Source organism: Ovis canadensis, chromosome 20 (assembly GCF_042477335.2).
Source record: "Ovis canadensis isolate MfBH-ARS-UI-01 breed Bighorn chromosome 20, ARS-UI_OviCan_v2, whole genome shotgun sequence".
In the NCBI taxonomy this organism is placed as follows: Eukaryota; Metazoa; Chordata; class Mammalia; order Artiodactyla; family Bovidae; genus Ovis; species Ovis canadensis.
This window is the reverse complement of record NC_091264.1, coordinates 26,270,557-26,296,947: the sequence shown is the minus strand read 5'-3', so window position 1 is coordinate 26,296,947 and position 26,391 is coordinate 26,270,557. Positions and strand designations below refer to the sequence as shown.

At 43.5% G+C, this 26,391-nt stretch overlaps 2 protein-coding genes across 3 annotated transcripts in view; one reads left to right on the top strand and one right to left on the bottom strand.

Moving 5' to 3' along the window:
• TBC1D22B (TBC1 domain family member 22B) overlaps window positions 1-2,405 on the bottom strand; it is a 67,698-nt gene extending 65,293 nt beyond the window's left edge. For both annotated transcript variants that reach the window (XM_069564241.1, XM_069564242.1), the window contains exon 1: window positions 1,983-2,405. In XM_069564241.1, coding sequence (XP_069420342.1) covers window positions 1,983-2,038 — 56 coding nt within the window. In that variant the 5' untranslated portion in view covers window positions 2,039-2,405. The remainder of the gene's footprint in view (window positions 1-1,982) is intronic.
• On the top strand, window positions 2,319-22,343 carry TMEM217 (transmembrane protein 217). The gene is made up of 2 exons (XM_069564243.1): window positions 2,319-2,389; window positions 21,603-22,343. The coding sequence occupies exon 2, from the start codon at window positions 21,708-21,710 to the stop codon at window positions 22,284-22,286; it is 579 nt and encodes a 192-aa protein (XP_069420344.1). The 5' UTR covers window positions 2,319-2,389; window positions 21,603-21,707; the 3' UTR covers window positions 22,287-22,343.
• The last annotated feature ends 4,048 nt before the right edge of the window (window positions 22,344-26,391 follow it).

Here is a 26,391-nt window from a genome sequence, read left to right as displayed (position 1 = left end):
TAACAGAAATACTTAGTATTTATTGAGCAACTATAAATAAACATTGTTTTATTTTATTTTTTTTTAATTTTAAAATCTTTAATTCTTACATGCGTTCCCAAACATGAACCCCCCTCCCACCTCCCTCCCCATAACATCTCTCTGGGTCATCCCCATGCACCAGCCCCAAGAGGTGCTTTACAAATAGGATGTTTAATTCAATCCACAATGGAATCTTGAAGAAAGTATTTTTATCCTCTTTTCACAGATAAGGAAACTGAGGCTTAAAGAGATTAATTCTCCTTGATCACACAGATAACACTCCAATAATAATCCAAAGCTTTCAGAACTCAAATGTTCTCTCCTCTATCCTTTCATATTCCTCTTCAAAATGAAAAAGGAAGCCACAAACTTAAAGAAACTGAAAAGATCCCTCTTCCTATCTCACAAAAAATAGTGCTCTGCAAAAAAGATGACTGCTTCTACAATCCAAAAGAGGAAACACAGAAAATAAAAACTGTTAGTAACAATCAGCAGTTGGTAGGCACAAAAAAGATTATGCCATATCCCACATATCAAATACTGCTTCCTGATTTAACAGTTTTCCTATAGATCTAACTTTTGATGTCAAAATTTAATGATCTCACCATGGAAAACCCCGGAGAACAGCAGTTAGCAAGACTGGAGAGCTCCCTAGACCAGGAAGGAAAAGGAATCAGTAGGCAGGAAGTAGTGCCTATCTAAAAACATAAAAGTCTTTAGCATTAACACTGTTATTCCACAACATTTCAATCTGAAGTTATTTCTGAATTCCCTTACCCTATTTTTTTTTACTATATTAAGAAAAACTGATCCCTGACTGTCTAACAGGATCCTATCAATAAATAAGTCCACCATATAGCCACCACTGACCCTGATTTCTCTCTTGCTATTGATAAAACAAACCAAAAAAGCTACAGGTTTAAAGGGTTATCCCTTTATCAGTCAGCCAGGAAGGGTAGCACATGGGGTACAATCAATCATGAATTTCATCGTCAAACAGACTGTGGCTGGCTGAAATCTTAAATTTAAGATTGAAACATACACTCCTCCTTTTACGTCTCAGCACTACCCCCAAACAAATTGAAACTATAAACCAATAGTAGACTGACGAATGGACAATTGTTAAAGAGTCTCAACGTATACCAAAAAGGGGTGGGACGGGAGTGGAGATTATCTTAGAAATAATCTGTTCTCCACCTAAACAACTCTAGAATGAAAGAATTTAATGCATTTGCACAAGAAGCATTACCAGGCAGAGGAGAAGAGGCCACTGGGGTATGACAAATCCTTAGAAAATGCTAAAGAAATCATCTCGATCCTAAGTTATCCTGTAATAGTTCCTAATGGGAAAGGACCAACTCAAGATATCTTAAAGTGAGGTCGAGTTGAAGAATTTCCCTCACTTTTCTTATCCCCCCGCCCCCTCCACCCCGCCCCCCGGCAGACGGTCTCAAGCTCCCACCAGAACCTCTCTAGGAGTCCAGGAGAAATATTCGTACGTGCAGGGGCGAGGGGCAAGTGAAGGGGCCATCCTCGTGCAAACAACCACCTGTGCGTGGTGAAGACCCCTGCCCTCTCAAGAAGGAGTTCTTCTTAAAGTGAGAAGCAGCTCTGAGGACAGCCTTCCAAACCCAGAACCGACACTGATTACTCACTCAACTCCACTGTCCCCTATGCGCGGACTCCGGCCACCTCCCGGCTGAGGGAAGCCCCTCAAGAGCCCGACGCCCCCGGACCCGGATCTGGTCCCACACCCAACCATCTCCAAAGCTCGCCGCCCACTCCTTTGCCTGACAGCCGTCCTGCCGCCACCAAGCAGTCCCAGCTCCCCCCCGCCCCACGCCCAGGTTCTCCAAACCAGCATTCTCGGATCGCTGGCGCCCCAGGCCCGCGGGAATTAGGGCTTAGGATTTAGAAGGGTTTGATCCAATCTCCTCTTCCTCTCAGCGTCCTGGGCTCACCTCCCCGGCAGCTTGGCGCTCCTCTTCCAAAACTGCTTGCTATTCTCGGCGGCCATTGCTCCGGCCCGGGGAAGGCTTTGTAGGCGGGCCAGGGGCTACCCAGCGAAATGCCCCCAGGACCCCGCAATCGCAGGGCCAGCTCAGGCCGCTTCCCCGCTGCCGGTCACCCGCTCCCAGCTCCCGGGGGCGCCATCTTGGATGTGGGCACCCCCCAACCCAGCGCCGCTGCCATTGGTGGGCTGCGCAGGCTGTGGGAGACGGACCAATCGGGAGCCAGAATCCTGCAGGCCGCTGAAGCCGAACAGTGACGTCAGGGGCTGGGCACACAGGTGAACCGAGAAGGCGGAGCTTGGACGAGGTGGGAGGCGGGGCTGAAAGTTCTTTCTCCTGGGCCGGGGAAGAAGCAGGTAAAGAAAGGGACCTCTGGGAAGAAGGAGAAGGTGCTGTTTTCTTTGGGGGTAATGAGGTTATTGAGTCAAATATTTTTTGAAAAGAGCATATATACTTAGGTATATAAATCTTTGACCTAAATATAAGGGCCCATGTATTGGTTGCTGCCCATTTTTAACATCTCCCAATTCAATGACACTCTAGTTATTATCCTTCCCACTCCCCTCTTTCCGTTCGGAATCTGATTTTTTCAATCGGTGGAGGAAAATCAATAACTGACCGGACGGTCCAGAGTTGCTAACTGTTCAACACAACACGTGACTAACGGTTGGTTCATAAGAGCCTCTCTCTCCTCAGATAATTGATCCCCGTGAAAGGACTTGTGCCATGCTTGAAATTCAGATGATCAAATCTCTGTTTCAACCAATAACCGTCACTTTCTGACCAAGAGAACCTAGATGCGGACAAACTGTTCAGGAAATAACCTTCTTTTATCTGTCCAATTCAGACCGCCAATGGACATCTTTAATCCCTTATTAATCTACTATAAATCTTCACCCTTGATTTTATTTTCGATCTAGTTTTGACTCAGAATGAGATCTAATATTAGCATTTTGAATCCTTTGAAAGTCTTGTCGGTGTTTTTTGCCCTTTTTGAGTTTCTGTGCTTGTGTACCACAGTGATGGGGCCGGGAGAGGGCAGGAAGCAGACCCTAGTCCACATAATTTCTATCCCATCAAAGGACTCTTGAAGTGGGCTGATTGTTCCTTACCCGTCACTCCTGGTTATTGCTATCACAGTCCTTCCACATATTGGAAGGTCTAAAGGATCTTTTTTTTTTAATATAAATTTATGTATTTTAATTGGAGGCTAATTACAATATTGTAGTGGTTTTGCCATACATTGACATGGATCCGCAATGGTTGTACGTGTGTTCCCCATCCTGAACCCCTCTCCCACTTCCCTCTAAAGGACCTTTTTAAATAGGCCTGCTAATGGCGTCTTCCTACATAGACATTACCCCCATTTTTAAGTTGTTTTTGTCCCCTAATTTCACAATCATGAGATTGCATGAAAAGGACTATTTTAATTTTCTCTGAATGTCTCATGTTTTTGTAGACTTTCGTCTTATTTTGTCTCAGATATTCATATTTATAGATGTATCCTCCATCAAACAAAAGTCCCTCTACCCTTTTAATCATTTTAGTGGCTTTTCCTTGGCTGTTATTTTTCACAGGATGCAGTGACTAACACTGCATACTGAGATCCATAAGGGAGTTCCTGAGGTCTTTGTTGAAGCTGATGTTTTTGTCATTATTCTGAAACCACCAGAACTTTTACTGGCATTTTGGATTTTACAAGAACTGATGTCTTGAAGGAATAACCTACAGCAGCTTCTGATCCCTTTCCTTGAGGGCAGCTGACAGTTCAGAGTTCATTGTGTTAAAGATGTCACCTGAATTGTCTCCTCCTGTGTGAACTGCCTTAGACTTGTCCACATGGCAAGTCATCTACCACTTTCCAGCCTACTCATATAGCTTTAGAAATGTTCCAAGAGGCACTCCCAATTGACTTGACATTTCACTATGTGGAAAGCAGAGAATAATTTGTGTACCTAGAAAAGTCTCAAAATATTCCTTTTTCTTAATAATTTATGAAATGTTAAATAACACTGATTCCCAGAGGATGCTACTAACATTGTTCAACCCTGAGAAGCCATTAATATTCCTACTTTTTGTTTTCTAAGTCAGTTTCCCATCCACAATTAAAAAAAAAAAATTGTCTAGTGATAACTTTTAAAATTGTCTTTGTTAGAGAAGTTGAAATCCTTGAGCCTTTTTTCACCACCACCACCACCACTGTGACCAACCAAATCTAAACCAACCACATCCTTACAGCAGCCTGCTAGTAGGCCTCTTCCAGTCTTGTCCCATTAGAGTCTGTTCCCCACACAGAGGGGGAGAGAGAGAGCCTGTTAGAAGGTCAGTCAGGTTACGTCACTCCTCTGCTCAGTACCCTGCAATGGCTCTGTCTCACTTGGCATAACATTCCAGCTCCTTAACGACTCTCTGTGGTTTGGTTCCACTCTCTTCCTTGCTTAATCTGCTCCAACCACACTTACTGGCTTTTTGCTGTTCCTTGAACACTCCACGCATGTTCCTACCTCAAGGCTTTCGCATTAGCCACTGCCTCTGCTTGGGATTCTTTCCCCTCAAATATCTATTTTTCTTTAAAGTGTTACCCCTACCTGCCATATTTTATGCCTGTTTCTTGTCCATCTCCATCCCCTAGAATGTAAATTCCACATTTCCAGAATGTAAATGTAAGGCAAGGATTTTGTCAGTTCTGTCTCTGCTCTTCTCACCTAGAACAGTGCTTGGCACACAGTAGGTTCTTAATATATGCTGAATGAGAGAATGAAGAATATAAACTATTCTTGTCTTTTGGTTCTAAGTTGTTCACGCGTGTTTTTTGTTGGAAAAGATGATAGAAACCATTTTTCCAATCCCTGGCGGGTGTGTCCACCTTACCAAAGAGCCTATAAGCTTATTTATGCTCTTTGTTGAAAAATAGCCTTCCTTTCCTGGGAAGGAATGTCCTCTTCAAACCCTTTTGCAGCTTCAGAGGGATTAACTTGTACCTAAAATGATGAGGGACGGAGGTCATCCACCTAGCCACCTGTCTATCAAAAGGTGATAGCTGTGGCAGCAAGACCACCCTCACACCAAACTTAAGGTGAAAATCATTGGTTCTAAGGGGTGCATGGAGCACTTTTGGTAGAGACCCTTAGTGATAGGTACTGACTGGTCCATTATACTGGTGCTTCTTATACTTTTTTAAAATTTATTCATTTTTGGTTGTGCTGAGTCTTCGTTACTGCCCAGCAGGGGCTACTCTTTGTTGCGGTGTGCATGCTTCTCATTGCAGTAGTTTCTCTTGCTACGGAGCACAGGCTCCAGAGTGCCCGGTCTCAGTAGATGTGGCCCAAGGGCTTGGCTGTCCCATGGCATGTAAGATCCTCCCAGACCTGTGTCCCCTGCATGAGCGGGTGGGTTCTTAACCACCGGGCCACCAGGGAAGTCCCTCTCATACTTTAATGTACATGTGAGTCACCTGGAGATCATGTTATAAGTCTAGATTCTGATTTAGTAGGTCTGGGGTAGAACTTACGTGATAGAGGATGAGATGGTTGAATGGCATCATTGACTCAATGGACATGAGTTTGAGCAAACTCTGGGAAATGGTGACGGACAGGGAAGGCTGGCGTGCTGCAGTACATGGGGTTGCAAAGAGTCGAATATGACTGAGCGGCTGAACAACAGCAACAGCTGCCTCCCAGGTGACCCTGATGCTTGTAGACTGCACTTTGGAGACCTTTTGCTCGTGGAACAGAGTGACCTATGATCCTTAAATTTATTTCAAAATTTATTTATTATTTTGAAACTGTAAGTAGAAAATTTCAATGTTGTTTGGCTGCAAGTTTTTAACTGTTCCCTCTTTAACTTCATCTTCATTCAGAAGAGAGTAAAAAAACTTAGATTAGAGCAAAGAAGAGTTTGGAGCAAAGGGAATGAGCTATGTCTGGGTTGCGTGTGGACTCAAAAGAGGTGATTCTATCTCAATCCTTAGTGAAAGTTCCATGGAAGAGTTAAACCAAGAATGGAGACATACAGGGAAAGAAAAAAACCTAAAGGACATTTCAGAGTAACAGCTACAGAGGGAGATAAAAATCAAGAAAAAAAAAAGCCTTTGGACTAAGTTCCAAAGAGATCACTGAAAGTGAAAGTGAAGGGCCTGACTCTTGTGCCCCCCATGAAACAGCCCGCCACGCTCCTCCGTCCATGGGATTTTCCAGGCAAGAATGCTGGAGTGGGTTGCCATTTCCTTCTCCAGGGGATCTTCCCAACCCAGGGATTGAACTCAGGTCTCACGCATTGCAGGCAGACTCTTTACCATCTGAGCCACCAGGGAATCCCAGAGATCACTAGCAGACTTTAATCTCAGCGTAGGAGTGGAGTGGACTCTGCTAAGAGAAGAATTAAGAAATGAGAGCAAGAAGCAGACTTCACAAGGCACCGCAGAAAGTTGGACTGCCAAAGGAATGGTGAGGTCAAACTGGGATCCAACAGCAAAAGGGCTTTTTCAGCACCTAAACAACCACTGAGAGAGTCAACTGATCAGTCAACTGAGAGAGATCATAACTGATCTAAGCAAAAAGACTGAAGAAGCAAGAGGTTATAGGAATAAAGAAAGAGAGAGTAGAGTCTGAAGGGGTGGAAGGAAGATAAAGCATTTCTTTCCTAGGAATTTATTCTAAGAAAGTCAGTTAAAAAGAGGGAGGGGGAAAGCTCTGTATACAAAGGTATTATTTGCCTTGTAACCAATAACAAACGGGGTAAATCAAAAGATTACAAAGGTTTAAACATGAGAAGATGGTTATACAAATTATGGCATGTGGTTTGTAAACTTGAACCAGGCTATGTCATTAAATCGTGCAAATTTGCATGCTACATAGCACGTCAAAAAGGTTTATGAAGTGATGTCCAGCAGGGAAAAGGCAGAATGCAAAAAGTCTTTGCCTGATTTCAATAAAAATACACTTGAGTCTTATCAAAGAGTAGAAGAAAACATGGAAAATTTTAGCAACTTTTGTTAGTATAATTATACATCTTTTTCTTTCTAGAATTCTTCTCTAATGCTACCATATTTTTATCCTTATGAAATATATGTCATAGAATAAATTAGGGGGTATCGAGACTTCCTTGGCAGTGGTTAAGTCCAGTGGTTAAGGCTCTGTGCTTCCACTGCCGTGGGTACGGGTTTGATCCCTGGTCAAGGAACTAAGATCCCACATCCCCCATAGTGGGCCAAAAAATATAAGTAAGCAAGTAAATAAATAAGTTAGAGGGTGGCAGACTTTTTCTATAAAGGGCCAGGCTGTAAACAGTTTTCAGCTTTGCAAAATTATCAAGGCTGTGTTCCAATAAAGCTTCATTTGTAACTACAAAAATTGGAATTCTATGTGATTTTCCCAAGTTAAAAAATATTCTTCTTTCAATTTTTTCCAACTATTAAAATATGTAAAAAACCATTCTTAGTTCACAGACCATGCAAAAATACTGTACCAGATTTGGCTATGGATGCAGTTTGCCAGCCCTTCAGTAAAGAATAAAGAATAAATAGCATTTGAGAATAAGACCAAGAAACAAAAAGACCTTCCAAGTCCCCATTTTGCCCCTCCTTGGTCCCACGGCTCCCTCCCTCTCTCCAGGGGAAACCGCAATTCGCTCTCTTCCATGTTACACACTTCTACTATATACGCTCAGTCGTGTCCGACTCTTTGCGACCCCATGGACTGCAGCCCACCAGGCTCCTCCGTCCATGGGATTTTCCAGGCAAGAGTACTGGAGTGGGGTGCCATCGCCTTCTCCTTACTATATATGCGCCTCTCTATAAACAACATGCTTTTCATGTTTTGAAACTTTATAAATAGCAACACACTGTACATATGCTTCAGCAACTGGCTTTTTTCACTCTGCATTCTGTTGATACAAAGAGCTCTAGTTTGCTCATCTTAACTGCCCTATTGTGTTCCATAATGTAAATATTCTTCAATTGCCATCGCCAGTTATTTCTATTTTGAGCTGTGCTCAGTCAACATTCTTCTACACATTACCAGGCGCACAATTTTCTCTCGTGTGGTGTTTTTCAAAGGACAGCTTGTCAACTGTTATAGTGAGTTGAAATACATTTAAAAGTTGGCACTTTTCATGAAATAGAATAAATGGGGACATTTATACCTGATACACAAAATTGACAATGTTGTGTCAATTATATCTCAATGAAAAAAGGAAAAGAATAGACAGGATTAGAAAAGATCAGAGTGTTGCATGTAATAGGAAAAGGCATTATTGTGCAAAAATTTTATTTCCACTTTTTACACACTTATACATATATGTGTATGTGTGTACTTGGTTGTAACGTAAAACATATATCTCAGTAAGAGATTGTTGTCACAAAGTTTGAAAAACCACTGCTTTAAGGTGCTGAGAGATACCCAGGAAAAACATGCTGGATCATAGAATGTGCACAATTTCTACTTAACTAGACACTGAAAAACACTCTCCAAAATGGTTTTTCCAATTTACACTGGTCCTCACGGCAATGGGTAAGAGTTACCATTGCTTCACATCCTCACCAGTAGTAGGTTTTTCTCATGAGATATTAAATACACCACATGCACAAAAGATTGTATAACACTAATATGTATAGTTTGATGAATAACAGTAACATTTCCCTGAACGTCCCCCACTCCCCACGCTATGCAGCAGGACATCACCAGTACCTTAGGTGCCTCCTGGGAGTCGCTTCCCCTCTGGGCATTCCCCTGCCTTCAAGTGTAACCACTGTGCAGAATTTTGTATTAAACATCCTCTGTGGATGTATATTTTTGACCTGTTTTTGTAACCTTAAATAATGTATTGTTTATATTAATGATTTGATGATAGTGTGTGGTATTCATTCTCCTGTTGCTTGCTTCTTTTAGGCAACAGGATGGTTTTGAGATTTATCCATGTTGATAGATTATAGCTGTAATTCACTCGTTTTCACTGCTGTATAATATTCCATTTTATAAATAGCACCACTTACCTATGTTACTACCAATGAGTATTTAACTGTTCCAGGTCGACCTGCAGCCCGAAGCATAGTGAGAAAAATAGATGCTTGTGGTTGTAAACCACTGGATTTTCCTTCGTTAAGGTGGCCATAACTGATTAGTACAGAGTGAAATGGAAAAAAAGTAAGAGGGGAAAGAGAGCTAGGAGTACCCTTTCAAGAAGCTTAGCTGTGGGGAATTCCCTGGCAGTCCCATGGTTAGGGCTCAGCATTATCAGTGCTAGGGACTTTGTTCAGCCCCTAGTTGAGAAACTAAGATCCCATAAGCAATGCAGTATGGCAAAAACAAACAAATGAAAAACAGCTTAGCTGGGAGGAGATTGAGAATCTAGTTTCCTCCTCTTCCTCCCTGCCATCATTGCTGTTCTATTGTAGTTCTTTAGATGCCTATAATATAAACGCCTTTCCCATGTATGGAGAATTTTTCACTCTATGAAACCTTGTGGGAAGCAGAGCCCACCTACCAGTATTGCAGCTAAAAATGGCAGCTACTTGCTTTCCCATCCTTTCTTGTGAACTAAGTCAAGTGCACATGTCATAGGCTCTGCGGATGAAACTTTCCCAAAGTATACTTTGAATCAGGAGGAGCTTATGATGCAAAGAAAAAAGAGAACAAGAGAACTCATTCCTGGTGAGCAGTACCAGTTGTGACAGCAACACCCAACTTAAGGGAAAAGCTCTGGCAGCAGCAATACCTAGAGTCTTTTGCCAGAAGGCCTCTCAGTGTAACTTTGGCATCAGACGCTCATCACTGGCAGCAGCAGAGTCTTCAGCGGCCCAGCTCTGTGGCATGATATTGGCTGCCATCCTGTAAGCAAAACCTCCGAATGTGGTGTGATAGATGATGGTATCAATGCCCCAGTTCTTCACCTTTCCTTGCATCTGTGTTATCTTGTGGGACCTTCTCATTCTAACTCTTGACTCAGTCTTGTGACTTGCTGTGATCAAGGGATTTTAGCAAGCATTATACAAGCAGAGGGCTTCCCATGTGGCGCTAGTGGTAAGGAACCTGCAGGCCAGTGCAGGAGACGTAAGAGACTTGGGTTCAGTTCCGGGATCGGTAAGATCCCCTGCAGGAGGAAATGGCAATCCACTCCAGTGTTGTTGCTTGGAGATTCCCATGGACAGTGGAGCCTGGCGGGCTACAGTCCATAGGGTTGCAAAGAGTTGAACTCGACTGAAGTGACTTAGCATGCAGGCAGGCATACAAGCAGAAGCTTGGAAACCATTCACGTGGCTGCACTTGCTCTCTGGCTTAGTTTGTGTGCGATTATATAACAAAATTCTCCAGACTGAGTGGCTTGTAAACAAGAGATATTTATTTCTCACATTTCTGGAGGCTGGAAGTCTAAGATCAGAGTGCCAACATGGCCTGGTTTTGGCAAAGGCTGTCTTCTGGGTTGCAAACTGCCGACTTCTTGCCATGTCCTCACACAGAGGAAGGAGCAAGGGATCTCTCTGGTACTTGTTCATTCAGAAAGGCTCCACCCTCCTGACCTAATCAATTCCCAAAGGCCCTACCGTCTAATACCATCTCACTGGGCATTAGGTTTTCAACATATGAATTTGGGGAGGACAAAAGCATTCAGTAGATAGCACCCTCACTGCGGGCCTCTGCCATTGCAACATGTCTAGGCTAGCCTGTTGGATGATGAGAATCACTTGGACCTAGGCCAGGTCTCTCTGAGTTATCCCAGCTGAGGCCATCCTAAGTCAGCCAACAGCCAGTTGACCCTCAGGCATATGAATGAACTCAGCCAAAATCAACAAAACTGTTTAGTCAACCAACAGTTGACCCCAGACATCAAGTAAGTCCAGCTGAAATCAGCCCAGCTCAGCCCAGCCCCAGAGAAGCTGAACCCCGCAGACTGGTGAACTAAGTACTGTTCATTGTTACATGCTGCTGTGGTTTTGTGGTTATTTATGTAGCATTGTTGTGGCAATAAATAACTGACCCTTTGCACACATCTATGAGCTATGACTTTTCTGCTTAAATCAGCCAAGAGCCAGTATTTGTTGCTTGCCCTGACGCCAAGACTGAATGTAAATAAGAGAGAAACACAGGGTCAAAGGAGAGATTGTTTGAGCTGGAAGAGACTTTGGCATGCTTACAGGCAAAGGATTGGAGGCAGTAGTGTTTGTTAGGACATGAGTTTGGGTGCAAATTAACAGTGCTTTAACCCTGACAGAGGGCTTCCCAGGTGGCTCAGCTGGTAAAGAACCCACCTGCCAATGAAGGAGATGCAAGAGACAAGGGTTCGTCCCCTTTAATTGGGAAGATCCCCTAGAGGAGGGCGTGGTTACCCACTCCAATGTTCTTGCCTGCAGAATTCCATGGACAGAGGAGCCTGACAGGCTACAGTCCGTGGGGTTGCAAAGAGATGGACACAACTGAGCGTGCACATGTGCACACGCACACATCACCGTGATAGAAGTTTAGTTTCCCTCGGTCACCTAAGAGCCTGGGTAAGAGTGGCAGCCCTGCCCTGTGAATCTTCAGAGGCCTAGATCCTCTGTGTTTATCATGTCCTTGTCCAGTTGGCCCGAGGTCACCCTCTACTCCCCCTACTCCATCCACAGTTCAGCTGTTGGGAAAGGAAAGATGACTTTCTCCTTAATACGTGGTGTGTGCATGCTTAGTTATGTTTGACTCTTTGCCACTCGATGGACCGTAGCCCTCCAGGTTCCTCTGTCTGTGGGATTCTCCAGGCAAGAATACTGGGTTGCCATGCCCTCCTCCAGGGGATCTTGCCGACCCAGGGATCAAACCCGTGTCTTCTGCATTGCAGGCGGATTCTTTACCCCTGAGCCATCAGGGAAGCTGGTCCCATTCATTTCTCCCCCTTTCAACCTATTCTCAGGAACTGGACATATGGCCACACTCAGCTGGCAGGGAGGCCAGGAAAGGCAAACCTTATTCTGGCCAACCGTGTATATATCCCTGCTTCTGTGGAAGAAGGGGAAAACAAATACTAATAGTTCTTCCCGTGTCAGTGAGGAAAAGGGGATAATTAATGGAACAGGATCTCTGTGATTGACTTTATTAGCCATTTCCTCCCTCCTTCCTTGGGAAGGGGATTCATTGTTTTTGGAGAGGTGGGACAACTGTGTTCCCAGTTGGCATGAATCATGATATGTCTTAACCAGTTATGGCAATCCTACTGAGCTTATCAGAAACTGACTTCCACAGCCTCCCCTGCAGTGTTGGGTGACCATGTGACCCAGCTCTGGCCAGTGAGCCAGGAAAAGAAGGCTGCTGAGGGTTCTGGGAAGTGGTTTCCTTCCTATGAAAGACAAATGCAGAGGAGAGTTTGGCGCTCTCCTGCTTGTGGTACTGATGTGAGACTTCTGACCACAAAAGAAAGGTCAAGAGAATCGCAAATACCAAACTAGAGCCCTGGCACCCTCTTGAGGATTCACATGACCTTGAGGGATGAGTATGAGCGAGCCAGGTGGAGAAGGGGAGGAAAGACATTGGAGGAAATGAGAGTATTATATACACAAGGAGGAATGCACAGAGATGTTCCTGGAAAGTTGGATCAGAGTCAGATGGTGAGGACTTTGTAAGCAGCAGTGTGATTTATTGTCCAAATTGCCTCATTCATAGCTGGGACTGGTTTCCTGTTTGTTGACTGATTTACCACAAAGCATGACGGGCATCTTCCTTTTGTAGGTTTAAGAGGACTGCCTATCTCTTCCCCTATTAGAGAGTTAAAATACTTTTGTTTTGGAAAATCTAGGCTCTCAAAGGCAGAGATCTTGATTATGTGGGTGGGTCGGGGTATAGATCTGAAAAGATGAGCGAGCAGGGAATCACTTCCGACTCCTACAGTGAATGGGGTTTCCCTACCCTCGGGGAATGGAGAAGTGCCTAGTTCTGCCCACCTTGGGACCCGTGTTTGACCCCGGAGCGACAGGATGATTGATGGGTTGGCTGCGTGGACCCCAGGCTGGGGACTGAGCTGTGAGCCACAGCCTTTGGGGCTATGAGCAGTGGGACCACTGAGGCTAGGACATCAAGCCTCTCACACTCTCACATGACTGACCACACAGCCTGAAGTCCAGAGCCCTTCCATGAGATTCTAGAATTGGGTGAACCTGGGAATTCAATGTGACTCCCTCAAGGGGAGAGAGAAAAACACTTTGAGATAGAATTTTCCCCTAACTCCTTGAGGAAGATGACTGAGTCCGACTTTATATTACTTTTTTAAAAATAAAAGATAGAAGAGGGGACTTCCCTGGTAGTTCAGTGGTAAAGAATCTGCCTGCCAATGCAAGAGACACGAGTTCAATCCCTGGTCCAGGAGGATCCCACGTGCTGCAGAGCAGCTAAGCCTGCGTGCCGCAAATATTGAGCCTGTGCTGTAGGGCCTGGGAACCACAGCTGCTGAGCCTGTGAGCCCTAGAGCCCGTCCACAGCCAAAGAAGCCACCACGATGAGAAGTCTGTGCTCTGCCGCTGGAGAGTAGCCCCTGCTTGGTGCAACTAGAGAAGAACCCACACAGCAATGAAGATGCAGCATAGCCAAAAGTAAACTAGTAAATAATTTAAAAATAATAGTAATAAAACTGCTTTCTTGCACTAGAGTGTCCGATTATGGTACAAATTCCTTCTGTGGTATATATACAAAGCCGAAGGAGAGGGAGTGAGAAGGGTTCATAAATTATCTCAGCAGTTTGTTTTTTTTTTAAGTTGATAGATTTATTTTAAAGAGAGTGTAGAAGATGTATCTCAAAGAACTCAAGCTCCTATATATGCGAATTATCCATTTTCATTTTAAAAAATCCAATTAAATTGGCCTGATACTGCCAGGCTAGGAGGAAATCCAACCTCCATTATGACCAGAGCTCCCCTGGCCCTCAGGGATGCCTCGGAATCCAGAGGCAGAACCTGGTGCCAGAAACAGGGGCCAAGCTCTTACCCACAGCCATCATGGGGCTGTGGGCAGCTGCCTTGTACAACCCACAGAACAGAGACTTGAAGCCCACCAGCCCCTGTTTTAAACCCCACATAAGGTGTTAAAAAAAATAAATTCTTGAGGGAATTCCTTGGCTGCTCAGTGGTTAGGACTCTGCACTTTCACTGCTAAGGGTAAAGGTTCCCCAATCCCTGATTGGGGAACTAAGATCCCACAAGCCGCATGGCACAGCCAAAAAAAACAAATAGGACAAATATGTTCTAAACCAGGGATGTACATTTACTTTTGGTGGGAGAGTGAATTTGTAGCAAGCATTTGGTGTTTTGCTTACATCTAGTATTTTTACAATTGTTTTTATATATATAGCTCTGGGACTTCCCTTCCTATACAGAGTGTGCAGGTTTGGGCCCTGATCACAGAGCTAAGATCCCAGTGACTCATGCCAGAAAACCAAAACCTAAAACAGAAGCATTATTGTAACAAGTTCAATAAAGACTTAAAAAAAAAAGGTCCACAGGGACTTCCTGGTGATCCTCGCAGTGCTGGGGACTCAGGTTCAGTCCCTGGTCAGGGAGCTAGGATCCCACATGCTTTGGAGCAGCTGAGCCTGAACCCCACAACTCCTGGGCCCGTGTGTCTCAGTGAAGGACCCTGAAAGATGCAACGAAGATTCCAGATGCCACAGCTAAGATCTGATGCAGCTAAATAAATGAACAAATATATTTTTAATGGTTCACATCAAAAAACAAAACCTTTTAACTGACATAGGTGACTTAGGCTCTTCTTTTTCTTTTTTATTTATTTGGCTACACTGGGTCTTAGTTGCAGCATGTGGGATCTAGTTCCCCGACCAAGGATGAAATCTGGGCCCCCTGCGTTGGGAGCACAGAGTCTTAGCCACTGGACTGCCAGAGAAGTCTACTTTATAATGTGTTCATTGCTATTAGTTATTTCCCTGCCTCAACCCAATAATGCCAGAGATCCAGCTGAAGGGAGCTGGGAGCAACATCCTCTGTTGGAATCACAAGTTGAATTGTGAAAAGAACTAAAAATATTGAGGGCATTCCTTGGCTTCCCAGTGGTTAGGGCTCTGCGATTTCACTGCTAAGGGTAAACGTTCAATCCCTAACTGGGGAACTAAGAACTAAGATTCCCCAACTAAGAACTAAAGTTCTTACCATAATTGTGTGAGTCTAAGATATTATCAAATGCAAGATGCATTAAGATTTCAGATATCACTGAGAGAAAAATACTATTAATTATGCCTTCATGCTTTCTTGCCACTTTGTATTTTTTTTATTCTCTACTTATCAAAATGATTCTAGGCTTATTTATCTTTTATTTATTTTGGCTGCACCAAAAGCCTGCATGAAAGGTCTTAGTTCCCTGACCAGGGATCAAACCCATGCGCCCTATATGGGGAACACAGAGTCTTAACTAATGGACTGCCAGGGAAGATAGTTTCAGACTTATTTAGATGTAGGTTTTTTGTATTTTTTGTTTATTTATTCATTTTTGGCTGCACTGGGGTTTTGTTGCTTTGCAAGGGCTTTCTCCATTTTTGGCAAGTGGGGGTACTCTTCATTGTCATGCACAGGCTTCTCAATGCAAACGTTTCTCCTGATGCAGAGCCCAGGCTCCAGGTGCGTGGGCTTCAGTATCTGTGGCTCATAGGCTCTAGAATTTGGGCTCAGTAATTGTGGAGCACAGCCTTAATTGCTCCATGGCATATGGAATCTTCCTGGGCCAGGGATTGAACCCATGTCCCCTAGGCTGGCAGGTAGATTCTCATCCACTGGGCCGCCAGGGAAGTCCCTAGACAGAGATTTTAAAATCACATATTGATATTTATAAAAATATTCAACTTTAGAAGTAATCAATAAAATACAAAAAGATGCTCTCTCAGTGTTGACATCCGTAGCATATTTGCTTTTGTCCCTATGCCTGTTGCCTCATGGTAACAAAATAACTGCTGAGGTTCTAGGCATCATACCACATTCAAGCTAAGAAGAAAGAAAATGGAGATAGTGTTACCTAAAAACTGAGTTTGCTTCTTGGTAGGTGCCAATAGACACAACCAAGCCAAAGATAGGGAGAAGGAAGGATTTATTATTACTGGCAGCAAATAAGAACACTGGGGATCTTTTCCAAAGCAATGTCTCCCTGAACAGCGAATTGGGGAAGTTTCAAGCTCAGGGTACATGCATATTTATGAGAGGGCTTGAGCAGAGGAGAATTCAGCATAGAACTGGGGCCAAGGTTGACAGAGTCCAAGCTTTAGTTGACCTAAAGTAGACTTCTGTTAGCAAAGAAGAGGAAATGGATATTGGGAGGGAAGCTGATATCTTCTGCAACACAACTTAATAAATAGTAGTTTTACATACATAATAAATAGTAGTTACCCCTTGGCATAAAGCAAAAATGACAATAGCAAAAACTCTTATATAGTACAATGCTTACCATGTTCCAAGCACTGTTCTGAATGTTTTAAATATATTAACTTGTTTAAGCCTCGCAGCAACCTTATGAGGTAAATACTGTTACTATCCTTGTTTTGTTTTAGTGTTTTTTTTTTATCATACTTCTTATGCTCATGGTTAGACTTATCATAATCTTTGGTGCATGACATAGCCCTAACTGATCCATGCATAACTCCTTTATTTACTTTACAATTATTAGTTATTTTTAATAAAGTAACATTTACCCTCAAATCCTCTACCCAAAGTAAAATTAGGATCTTGTCAGTAAATCAGATATGACTATATAATCTCCCCAACCCATTTCACTTCCTCCCCTGGCCCGAGGTGATGGTCATTTAGAATCCTAAGTTCATCATTCCTTCATTTTCCTTATATAGTTTTGTAGTTTTATCGCATCTAGATATAGAGTCCAAAAATTGTGTATGTGTGTGTGTAACATACCTATAGTCGCTTTTAACTGTATATCTTCTTTTGGTACTTTTTCATTTGCTATTGCATTAGTAAGATTCATTCCAACTGTTCTGTGTTGCTACAGTAATTCATTTTGATGACTGCTTAACCTCCCATTGTGTGAATATGTAGCAGTTTATTCATCTTCAAACAATTCTTTACTGAAGTACCTACTATGTTCTTAGTGACTTTTTCCTTTTCTAGTTATCCACTGGACTAACTCTATCATATCCGGGATTGCTAAAGGCTTCATGTAATTTGAGCAGTTTTCTTCATCATTTTTAATCGCTGCATGAGATCTTGCAAGACTCGCAATGATGCTTTGCAAATTATTTGCTTTGTGTCATCAGTTATTTACATTGGGCTCTCAGAGAGAGGCTGAACAATAAAGACTTGATTTGATGGGCTTGGTGCACACATAGAACCCTTAGTTTCAGCCTAGAGGAATGTTGTGGTGATAGGGGAAAATGGGGAACATCAGTTCATTGGTGAATATTTCCTTGTTATGGTCACTTTTCCTTCCCTGGTCAGCCTGGCAAATGTGGAAGTTTGGATTTTGACCACTGAGATAACAAGAATCCCCTGCACCTCAGAAAATTCCCTAAAACTCCTGACGCAAAAGGTAGAATCCATTTCTCCTCCCTTTGAAAATGGCCCAGCCTTGGTGACTCACAAGAATAAAGTGCAGCATTATTTACAATAGCCAAGACATGGAAACAACCTAAATGCCCATCAACAGTTGACTAAGGAAAATGTGATATATATATATATATATGATATATGCACGTATATCATATATATAATGGAATGGTATTCAGCCATAAAAAAGAATGAAATGATGCCATCTGCAGCTACATGAATAGACCTAGAGATTATCATACGAAGCAAAGTAAGTCAGACAGAGAAAGACAATACCATATGATATCACTTACGTGTGGAATCTAAAATATGACACAGATGACCCTAGCTGCAAAACAGGGACAGACTCACGAACACAGAGAACAGACTGTGGTTGCCAAGGAGGAGAGCTGCATTGAGAGTCTGGGATGAGCAGATATAAACTATTCTGTATAGGATGGACAAACAAGGTCCTACTGTATAGCACAGGGAACTCTATTCAATATCCTGTAATAAACCACAATGGAAAAGAATATGAAAGAGAATATACACACACACACACATACACACATAACTGAATCACTTTGCTGTACACCAGAAACTAACATTGTCAATTAACTACACTTCAAAAAAAGAGAAGAGAATGGAGTACAGTAGAAGCAAGCCTGTGCAGCTTCCAAGGCCAAGTTGAAACAAGGTGATACAGCTGCCCCTAGTTCACTCTTCTGGGGACATGTGCTCTGGAGAAGCCAGCCAGCAAGAGGTGGAGAAACCCAGATGAGTCCACACAGAGAGACCACATGAAAAGTCCTATATGGAGAGGGACCGAGACCCCCAACAGACAGCTGGCAGCAATCGCCAGACCTGTACGTGAATGAGTCTTCAAGGAGAGGTCCCCCAAATTCGTGAGTGGTGACGATCTCCTGGATGTGTCCCGTCCAAATTCCTCATCATGTACAGGGTTAAGCTAACCTCCAGAGTCCTCCGCTCACAGAATCCACATGCATAATAAATAGGTGACTTATTTGTCTTATGCTACTGAGTTTTGAGGTAATTTGTTATGTTGTTGTTGTTGGTTGCTGAGTCGTGTCTGACAGTTTGACGATCCCATGGACTGCAGCCCACCAGGCTCCTCTGTCCATGGTATTTCCCAGGCAATGATACTAGAGTGGGTTGCCATTTCCTTCTCCAGGGGACCTTTCCAATCTAGGGGTCCAACCCTCGTCTCCTGCATTGGCAGGCAGGTTCTCTACTGCTGGGCCACCAGGGCAGCCCATACTTTATTATAATAACTAGTAAAGTTACAGAAAGAGAAAAAAGTAACCAGTACACCCAATTTTAAAGATGTGGGGACTTCCCTTGGTGATCCAGTAGGTGAGACTCTGAGGCCCCACTGCAGGGGGCATGGGTTCAATCCCTGGTTAGGGAACTAGGCTCCTACAGGCTGTGTGCCACAGCCGAAGAAAAATGAAGTGCGGAGGGAGTTCCCTGGTGGTCCAGTGGTTAGGCCTCCATGCTTCTATTGCAGGGGGTACAGGTTCCATCCCTGAAGTTGGGGAACTAAGATCCCACAAGTTGCGCAGCAAGTCCAAAAGAAAAAAAAGATGTGGAAGCCAAGGCCTGGGAAGGATAAGTACACAGTAAATGGAGAAGCTAAGCAGAAATAACAATATTCTTGCCTGGGAAATCCCATAGACAGAGAAGCCTGGCAGGCTACAGTCCATGGAGTCAAAAGAGTCAGACAGGACTTGGCGACTAAACAACAGTTTATACTTTAAAATGGTTAAGGTGGTGAGTTTTAAGTTATGTGTATTTTACTGCAGATAAAAATAGAATTTAAACATTTGAATAATTAAATGATTGCAGAAACTGTCATAACCATGCTTGTTTCATAATGTGGTATTTTTGTCGTTCTGTTGGTCCTGCTGGTTCTCCCAGTGCCTCGTTCCCTATATGCTCAGGTATTTTCCACTTTGTACTAGTCATTGTCCCTGGAGAATTACTAAGGTAATTCTTTAAGGACCCGCTCAAAGATGTATCCCTCCAGAGAGGATGTGAGCTCGTTTCTCCCAGGCATTTGGAGACACTCCCAGTTTAGGACTGCTTTATTTTTTGTTTTATTTTTGGCCACGCTGGGTCTTCATTGCTGTGAACAGGCTTTCTCCAGTTGTGGCGAGAGGGGCCTTCTCATTGCAGTGGCTTCTCTTGTTGCACAGCACGGTCTCTGGGACACACAGGCTTCAGTACTTGTTCATAGAGCCCTGGCTCAGTAGTTGTGGTGCAGGGCTTAGTTGCCCTGCTGCATGTGGAATCTTACCAGACCAGGGATTGAAACTGTGTGCCCTGCATTGGCAGGCAAATCCTTAACCACTGGACCACCAGTGAAGTCCTAGGACTACTTTAAACTAGATTTATTACTTAGAAGTTTTTTTAAATACTTCACTTAATTTGGGCTACAAATCTGTGAAAAGTTAGTTACAGTAACAATGTCTCAAGGAGCATTTTCTCCTGAAATGTTCAGTTAAGTTTCCTTGGAGTCTCCTGGGAGAGGATGGGGGCAAGTTTACTTCTGATTCCCCTTTACTGTAATCATAACCCTTTGGGGTCATGACTAATATAGGGAAGGCCTTCTAATAGACTCCCCACCTTGGTGGACCCTGAGCTTTAATTTCGTCCCACGTTACGTTGCAGAGTTCTCATAATGAAATTCAAGTTTGCCCAGATTGTCAAAGGGGCTTCCCAAGTGGCGCTGGCGGTAAAGAACCTGCCTGCCAATGCATGAGACTTAAGAGATGTGGGTTTGATGCCTGGGTAGGGAAGATCCCTGGAGGAGGGCATGACAACCCACTCCAGGGTTCTTGTCTGGAGAATTCCATGGACAGAGAAGCCTGGGATCACAAAGAGTCGGACAGGACTGAAGCGACTAAGCACGCACACACAGATTGGCAAATACCCTCAGAGCAGATCATGCTTGCTTACCTGTCCCAGCTCCTGAAGTCCTATAGTCTTTTTTTTCTCCTCCTTCCTATCTTGTCAGTACTTCTGTACTTTCAAGACTATTTAAAAACTATTTTATCCAGCAATTTTTAGGTTTTTTTTTTTAATCAGCAAGTTGGCTCCACTAATTAGCAATCGAAGGTCCTTCTGCTCTATCTTCTCTTTCTTTTTATTGATTTCTGTTCTTTTATTTCTTTCCTTCCTCCTGTCTTTTTTTATTCATATCATTGGTTGGATTTTTCCCCCAACTCCCTGAGTTGAATGTTAGCTCATTATTGTCTTTTCTTTTTCCATGATAAGGCTATTCTATTTTAAGGTTTTAAATTTCCCTTAAAGTACACCTTTCATCGTATTCCTCAAGTTTTGATGCATAGTGGAGGAGTGATTCCTCAGAACCCAATGTTTTCATCCACTCACCCAGCAAGGCTATCGTGCCACTACCGTGCCTCTTCTCCTGAGATACCTGCACTGAAGGTCTGGATAATGCGGCCAATTTTCCCCTTCAGGAGGCAGCAATGACAACCCAGGGCAAAACTGGAAGAGATAAAGAGCACAACTTAACTTGCTTTATTCAGTATTTTAGGCTTCCCTGGCGGCTCAGATGGCAAAGAGTCTGCCTGCAGTGCGGGAGACCCGGGTTTGATCCCGGGATCAGGAAGATTCCCTGGAGAAGGAAACGGCAACCCACTCCAGTATTCTTATCTGGAAAATCCCATGGATGGAGAAGCCTGGTCAGCTACAGTCCATGGGGTTGGAAAGAGTTGGACATGACTGACTCTTTCTTTCTTTCTTATTCAGTATTTTCCAATCCTGGCTACAGATGAAAATCACTAGGAAGTTTTTAAAAATACTGATATCTGGGTCATACCCAGAGAATGTTCTAGCTGGTGTGGAGTAGGGACTGTCAGTGATTATAATGGGAAGCCGGGGTTGAGGACCACTCCTCCAATTTATCTGCTCACTGCCACCAGCCTGGGACTGCCTCTTCCTTCCTCCCCACTCAAACTCCCAAACAATTTTAAGCAGCCTTCTGTCTTCTCCAAGCTGTTACTGCCTGGTGCCCATATTTCTCTCCATTGTTTCTCCAGGTGAATTGGGGGAAGGAGGCAGAAGCCCTGGGTAATTTACCACATTGGCAGGAATGAGAATTATCCCCGGCCCCGCTATTGTTTGTCTTCACAGGAAGTCTCAGCATGAAACAGCAGCACTGGTGTGGCATGACTGCCAGAATGGGCTCCCTGTTGTCAGGGGTCTTTACCATCACCTCCGTGGACTTGTACCTCATCTTCGAACAGAAGTACCTAAGGAGAAACAATTGCACTGAGCAGATGTCACAGATCAAGAGCACAAGTATCCTGATAAAACTGTTCATCATCTGCTGGAGCCTGACTATTGTTGCCTTCCTATCTTTCATCACCATCCTCATCAGCTGCTTGCTGCTATACTCAGTGTACACCCACATGCACAGGGGCCTGGTAATCTACGTCGTTTGGATCCTTTTCTACGAAACTGTAAACATCGTGGTACAATGCCTTACCAATGACGGTTCTTCCATGGCGGAGGTCAGAATCATGCGCTGGTTTGGTCTGGTGTCCCGTATATGCATGCACTGTTTCTGGATGTTCTTTGTCATCACTTACGCCTACATGATCTACAAAAATAAAAGCCAGGGCAATATCATCTCCTACAACAGACGTGTTTCTACCAGCAGTGGAGACTTCCTGCCGCGGAAATCCAAGATAATCAACTTTTCCCGCCGCTACAGTGAGTAACATGGCCCTGTTCCACAATAGGTTCTCATGGTAGTTCATTTTCCATCTCATTCACTTTTCAGCAAGCAGAGACTCTACTGCCACCCTTTTCGGGGAGATACAGTGAGAAAAGGGATTACCATCACAGCTGGAACGCCTTGCTTGTAGAGGATGTTTGATTAGAGGACATTGTTATTTATCAAGCTCTCCTTGACTTCCTCTTTCCTTTTCTTGTCAGTACCGCCTTATTGGTCAAAATGAAGAGCAGCAGGGATGAAATGAAGCTGAATTGCAGTCTGGCAATCCTTTCACCTTAGTGTGTCTTCATCAGCCTTCAACTCACAGGTCTCTAGAATAGGTAAACCTGTATTTATATCCCAGATTGTTGTAGCAAAAAATATATCACTGGGGTCTTGAGGTGGTTTTCTGCTGCTTTTTCTCCCTGTGTCGTCTATACTGTATTCCAGATAAGTAAAAGAATAAAAATAGAGACAAATCATACTTCATTTTCTGTCTTGACCCTTCCTTCCTCTCCCCCAACAAAAACTGTCAAGGAGCATAAATGCACTTGTGATTAATCAAAAGCTATTTGTTAAACTCTTCTGTCAGTCACGGTGCAGGACACACTGTGTATATCTCCGCTGCAGGAGGATACAAAAAAGTATAAGATGTAATTCCTGACCTTGAGGATTTTGCAGTTTCGTGAGAGAGATTAAATCATGTTTATGTTTATGAATTGATTCGCCAACCACATAAGATGGTACAAGATTATACATTATCACATATCAACAAACTTCACTTTGAGTTCAGGGGTCAGGAAATGTCAGAAGCAGTTTAAGCCAGAATGGAAGACACACTGAGGAAACCTCTACTTCAGACAGCATACACCTTATGTTAGAGGTTTACTAATAGCTTTCTTGGAAGGACTGATGTTGAAGCTGAAACTCCAACACTTTGGCCACCTGATGCGAAGAGCTGACTCATTGGAAAAGACCCTGACCCTGGGAAAGATTGAGAGCAAGAGGAGAAGGGGACGACAGAGGATGAGATGGTTGGATGGCATCACCGACTCAATGGACATGGGTTTGGGTGGATTCCAAGAGTTGGTGATGGACAGGGAGGCCTGGCAAGCTGCAGTTCATGGAGTCCCAAAGAGTTGGACATGACTGAGCAACTGAACTGAACTGAATAGCTTTCTTGAGGTATAATTGATATACAATATATAGCACAGGCTTCCCTGGTGGCTTAGATGGTAAAGAATCTGCCTGCAGGGCAGGAGACCTGGGTTCAATCCCTGTTTGGGGAAGACCCCCTGGGGAAGGAAGTAGCAACCCACTCCAGTATTCTTGCCTGGAGAATCCCCATGGACAGAGGAGCCTGGAGGGCTGCAATCCATGGGGTCACAAAGAGTCGGACGCGACTGAGCGACTAAACCACAACCACAACAAATACATGTTTAAATAATACAATTTAGTAAGTTTTGGCATGAGTATATTCCAGTGAAGCCATCACCATAATTGAATGCATGAACACGTGTGTCACCCCCAAGAGTTTCCTCTTTATCCCTGTCTCCTGCCCCTTCCTGCACTACCGCCCCTGACCCTGCCACCACAAAGCACTGATTTGCTGATTTTCTCTATATGTTAGTTTGTATTTTCTAGAACTTAACATAAATGGAATCATAGAGTATATAATCTTTTTTGCCTGACTTCTTTTACTCAGGCTAAGCCCTTAAAGATTCGTTCATGTCATTATGTGTATTGCTAGTTCATTATTTTTTTTAATACTGATTTATTTGGCTGCCCTGAGTCTTGGTTGTGGCTTATGGGGTCTTTAATGACATGTGAACTCTTAGATGCTGCATATGGGATCTAATTCCCTGACCAGGGATGGAACCCAGGCCCCCTGCATTGGGAGCTTGGAGTCTTAGCCCCTGAACCACTGGAGAAATCCCTATAGCTCTTTCTTTATTGCTGAGTAGTATGCCATGGCAAGAATGTACCACAGTTAATCCATTTGCTCACTGGAGGACATAGAATGGTTTGTAGTTTGGGGCAATTAAGAATAAGAACAGTATAAACACTTGTGTATAAAACGTTGTGTGGACTTAAAAATTTCATTCTTCTTGAGTGAAGGTGGTGCTAGTGGTAAAGAACCCTCTGGCAGTGCAGGAGGTATTAGAGACAAGGGTTCAATCCCTGGGTCCAAAAGATCCCCTGGAGGAGGGCATGGCAACCCACTCCAGTATTCTTGCCTGGAGAATCCCATGGACAGAGGAGCCTGGCAGGTTACAGTCCATAGGGTAGCAAAGAGTCAGATATGACTGAAGCAACTTCAGTTCAGTCGCTCAGTTGAGTCCGACTCTTTGTGACTCCATGGACTGCAGCACGCCAGGCCTCCCTGTCCATCACCAACTCCTGGATCATACTCAGACTCATGTCCATTGAGTTGCTGATGCCATCCAACCATCTCATCCTCTGTCGTCCCCTTCTCCTGCCTTCAATCTTTCTCAGCATCAGGGTCTTTTCAAATGAGTCAGTTCTTTACATCAGGTGGCCAAAGTATTAGAGTTTCAGCTTCAACATCAGTCCTTCCAATGAACACTCATGACTGATCTACTTTAGGATGGACTGGTTGGATCTTCTTGCAGACCAAGGGACTCTCAAGAGTCTTCTCCAACACCACAGTTCAACAGCATCAATTCTTCGGTGCTCAGCTTTCTTTACAGGCCAACTTTCACACCCATACATGACCACTGGAAAAAACCATAGCCTTGACTAGACAGATCTTTGTTGGCAAAGTAATGTCTCTGCTTTTTAATATGCTGTCTAGGTTGGTCATAACTTTTCTTCCAAGGAGCAAGTGTCTATTAATTTCATGGCTGCAGTCACCATCTGCAGTGATTTTGGAGCTCATAAAAATAAAGTCTGTCACTGTTTCCACTGTTTCCCCATTTATTTGTCATGAAGTGATCGGACCAGCTGCTATGATCTTAGTTTTCTGAATGTTGAGCTTTAAACCAACTTTTTCACTCTCCTCTTTCACTTTCATCAAGAGACTCTTTAGTCCCTCTTCACTTTCTGCCATAAGGGTGGTGTCATCTGCATATCTGAGGTTATTGATATTTCTCCCAGAAATCTTGATTCCAGCTGTGCTTCATCCAGTCCAGCATTTCTCATGATGTACTCTGCATATAAGTTAAATAAGCAGGGTAACAATATACAGCCTTGATGTACTCCTTTCCTGATTTGGAACCAGTCTGTTATTCCATGTCCAGTTCTAGCTGTTGGTTCTTGACCTGCATACAGATTTCTCAGGAGGCAGGTCAGGTGGTCTGATAGTCCCATCTTTTTCAGAATTTTCCACAGTCAAAGTTGTGATCCACACAGTCAAAGGCTTTGGCATAGTCAATAACGCAGAGTCGATGTTTTTCTGGAACTTGCTTGCTTTTTTGATGATCCAGCGGATGTTGGTAATATGATCTCTGGTTCCTCTGCCTTTTCTAAGTCCAGCTTGAACATCTGGAAGTTCATGGTTCACATACTGTTGAAGGCTGGCTTGGAGAATTTTGAGCATTACTTTGCTAGCGGGTGAGATGAGTGCAATTGTGCGGTAGTTTGAGCATCCTTTGGCATTGCCTTTCTTTGGGATTGGAATGAAAACTGACCTTTTCCTGTCCTGTGGCCACTACTGAGTTTTCCAAATTTGCTGGCATATTGAGTGCAGTACTTTCACAGTATTATCTTTCAGGATGTGAAATAGCTCAACTGGAACTCCATCACCTCCACTAGCTTTGTTCATAGTGATGCTTCCTAAGGCCCACTTAACTTCGCATTCCAGGATGTCTGGCTCTAGGTGAGTGATCACACCATCATGATAATCTGGGTCATGAAAATCTTTTTTGTACAGTTCTGTGTATTCTTGCCACCTCTTCTTAATGTCTTCTGCTTCTATTAGGTCCATACCATTTCTGTCCTTTATTGTGCCCATTTTTGAATGAAAAGTTTCCTTGGTATCTCTAATTATCTTGATGAGATCTCTAGTCCATCCCATTCTGTTGTTTTCCTCTATTTCTTTGCATTAATCACTGAGGAAGTCTTTCTTATCTCTCCTTGCTATTCTTTGG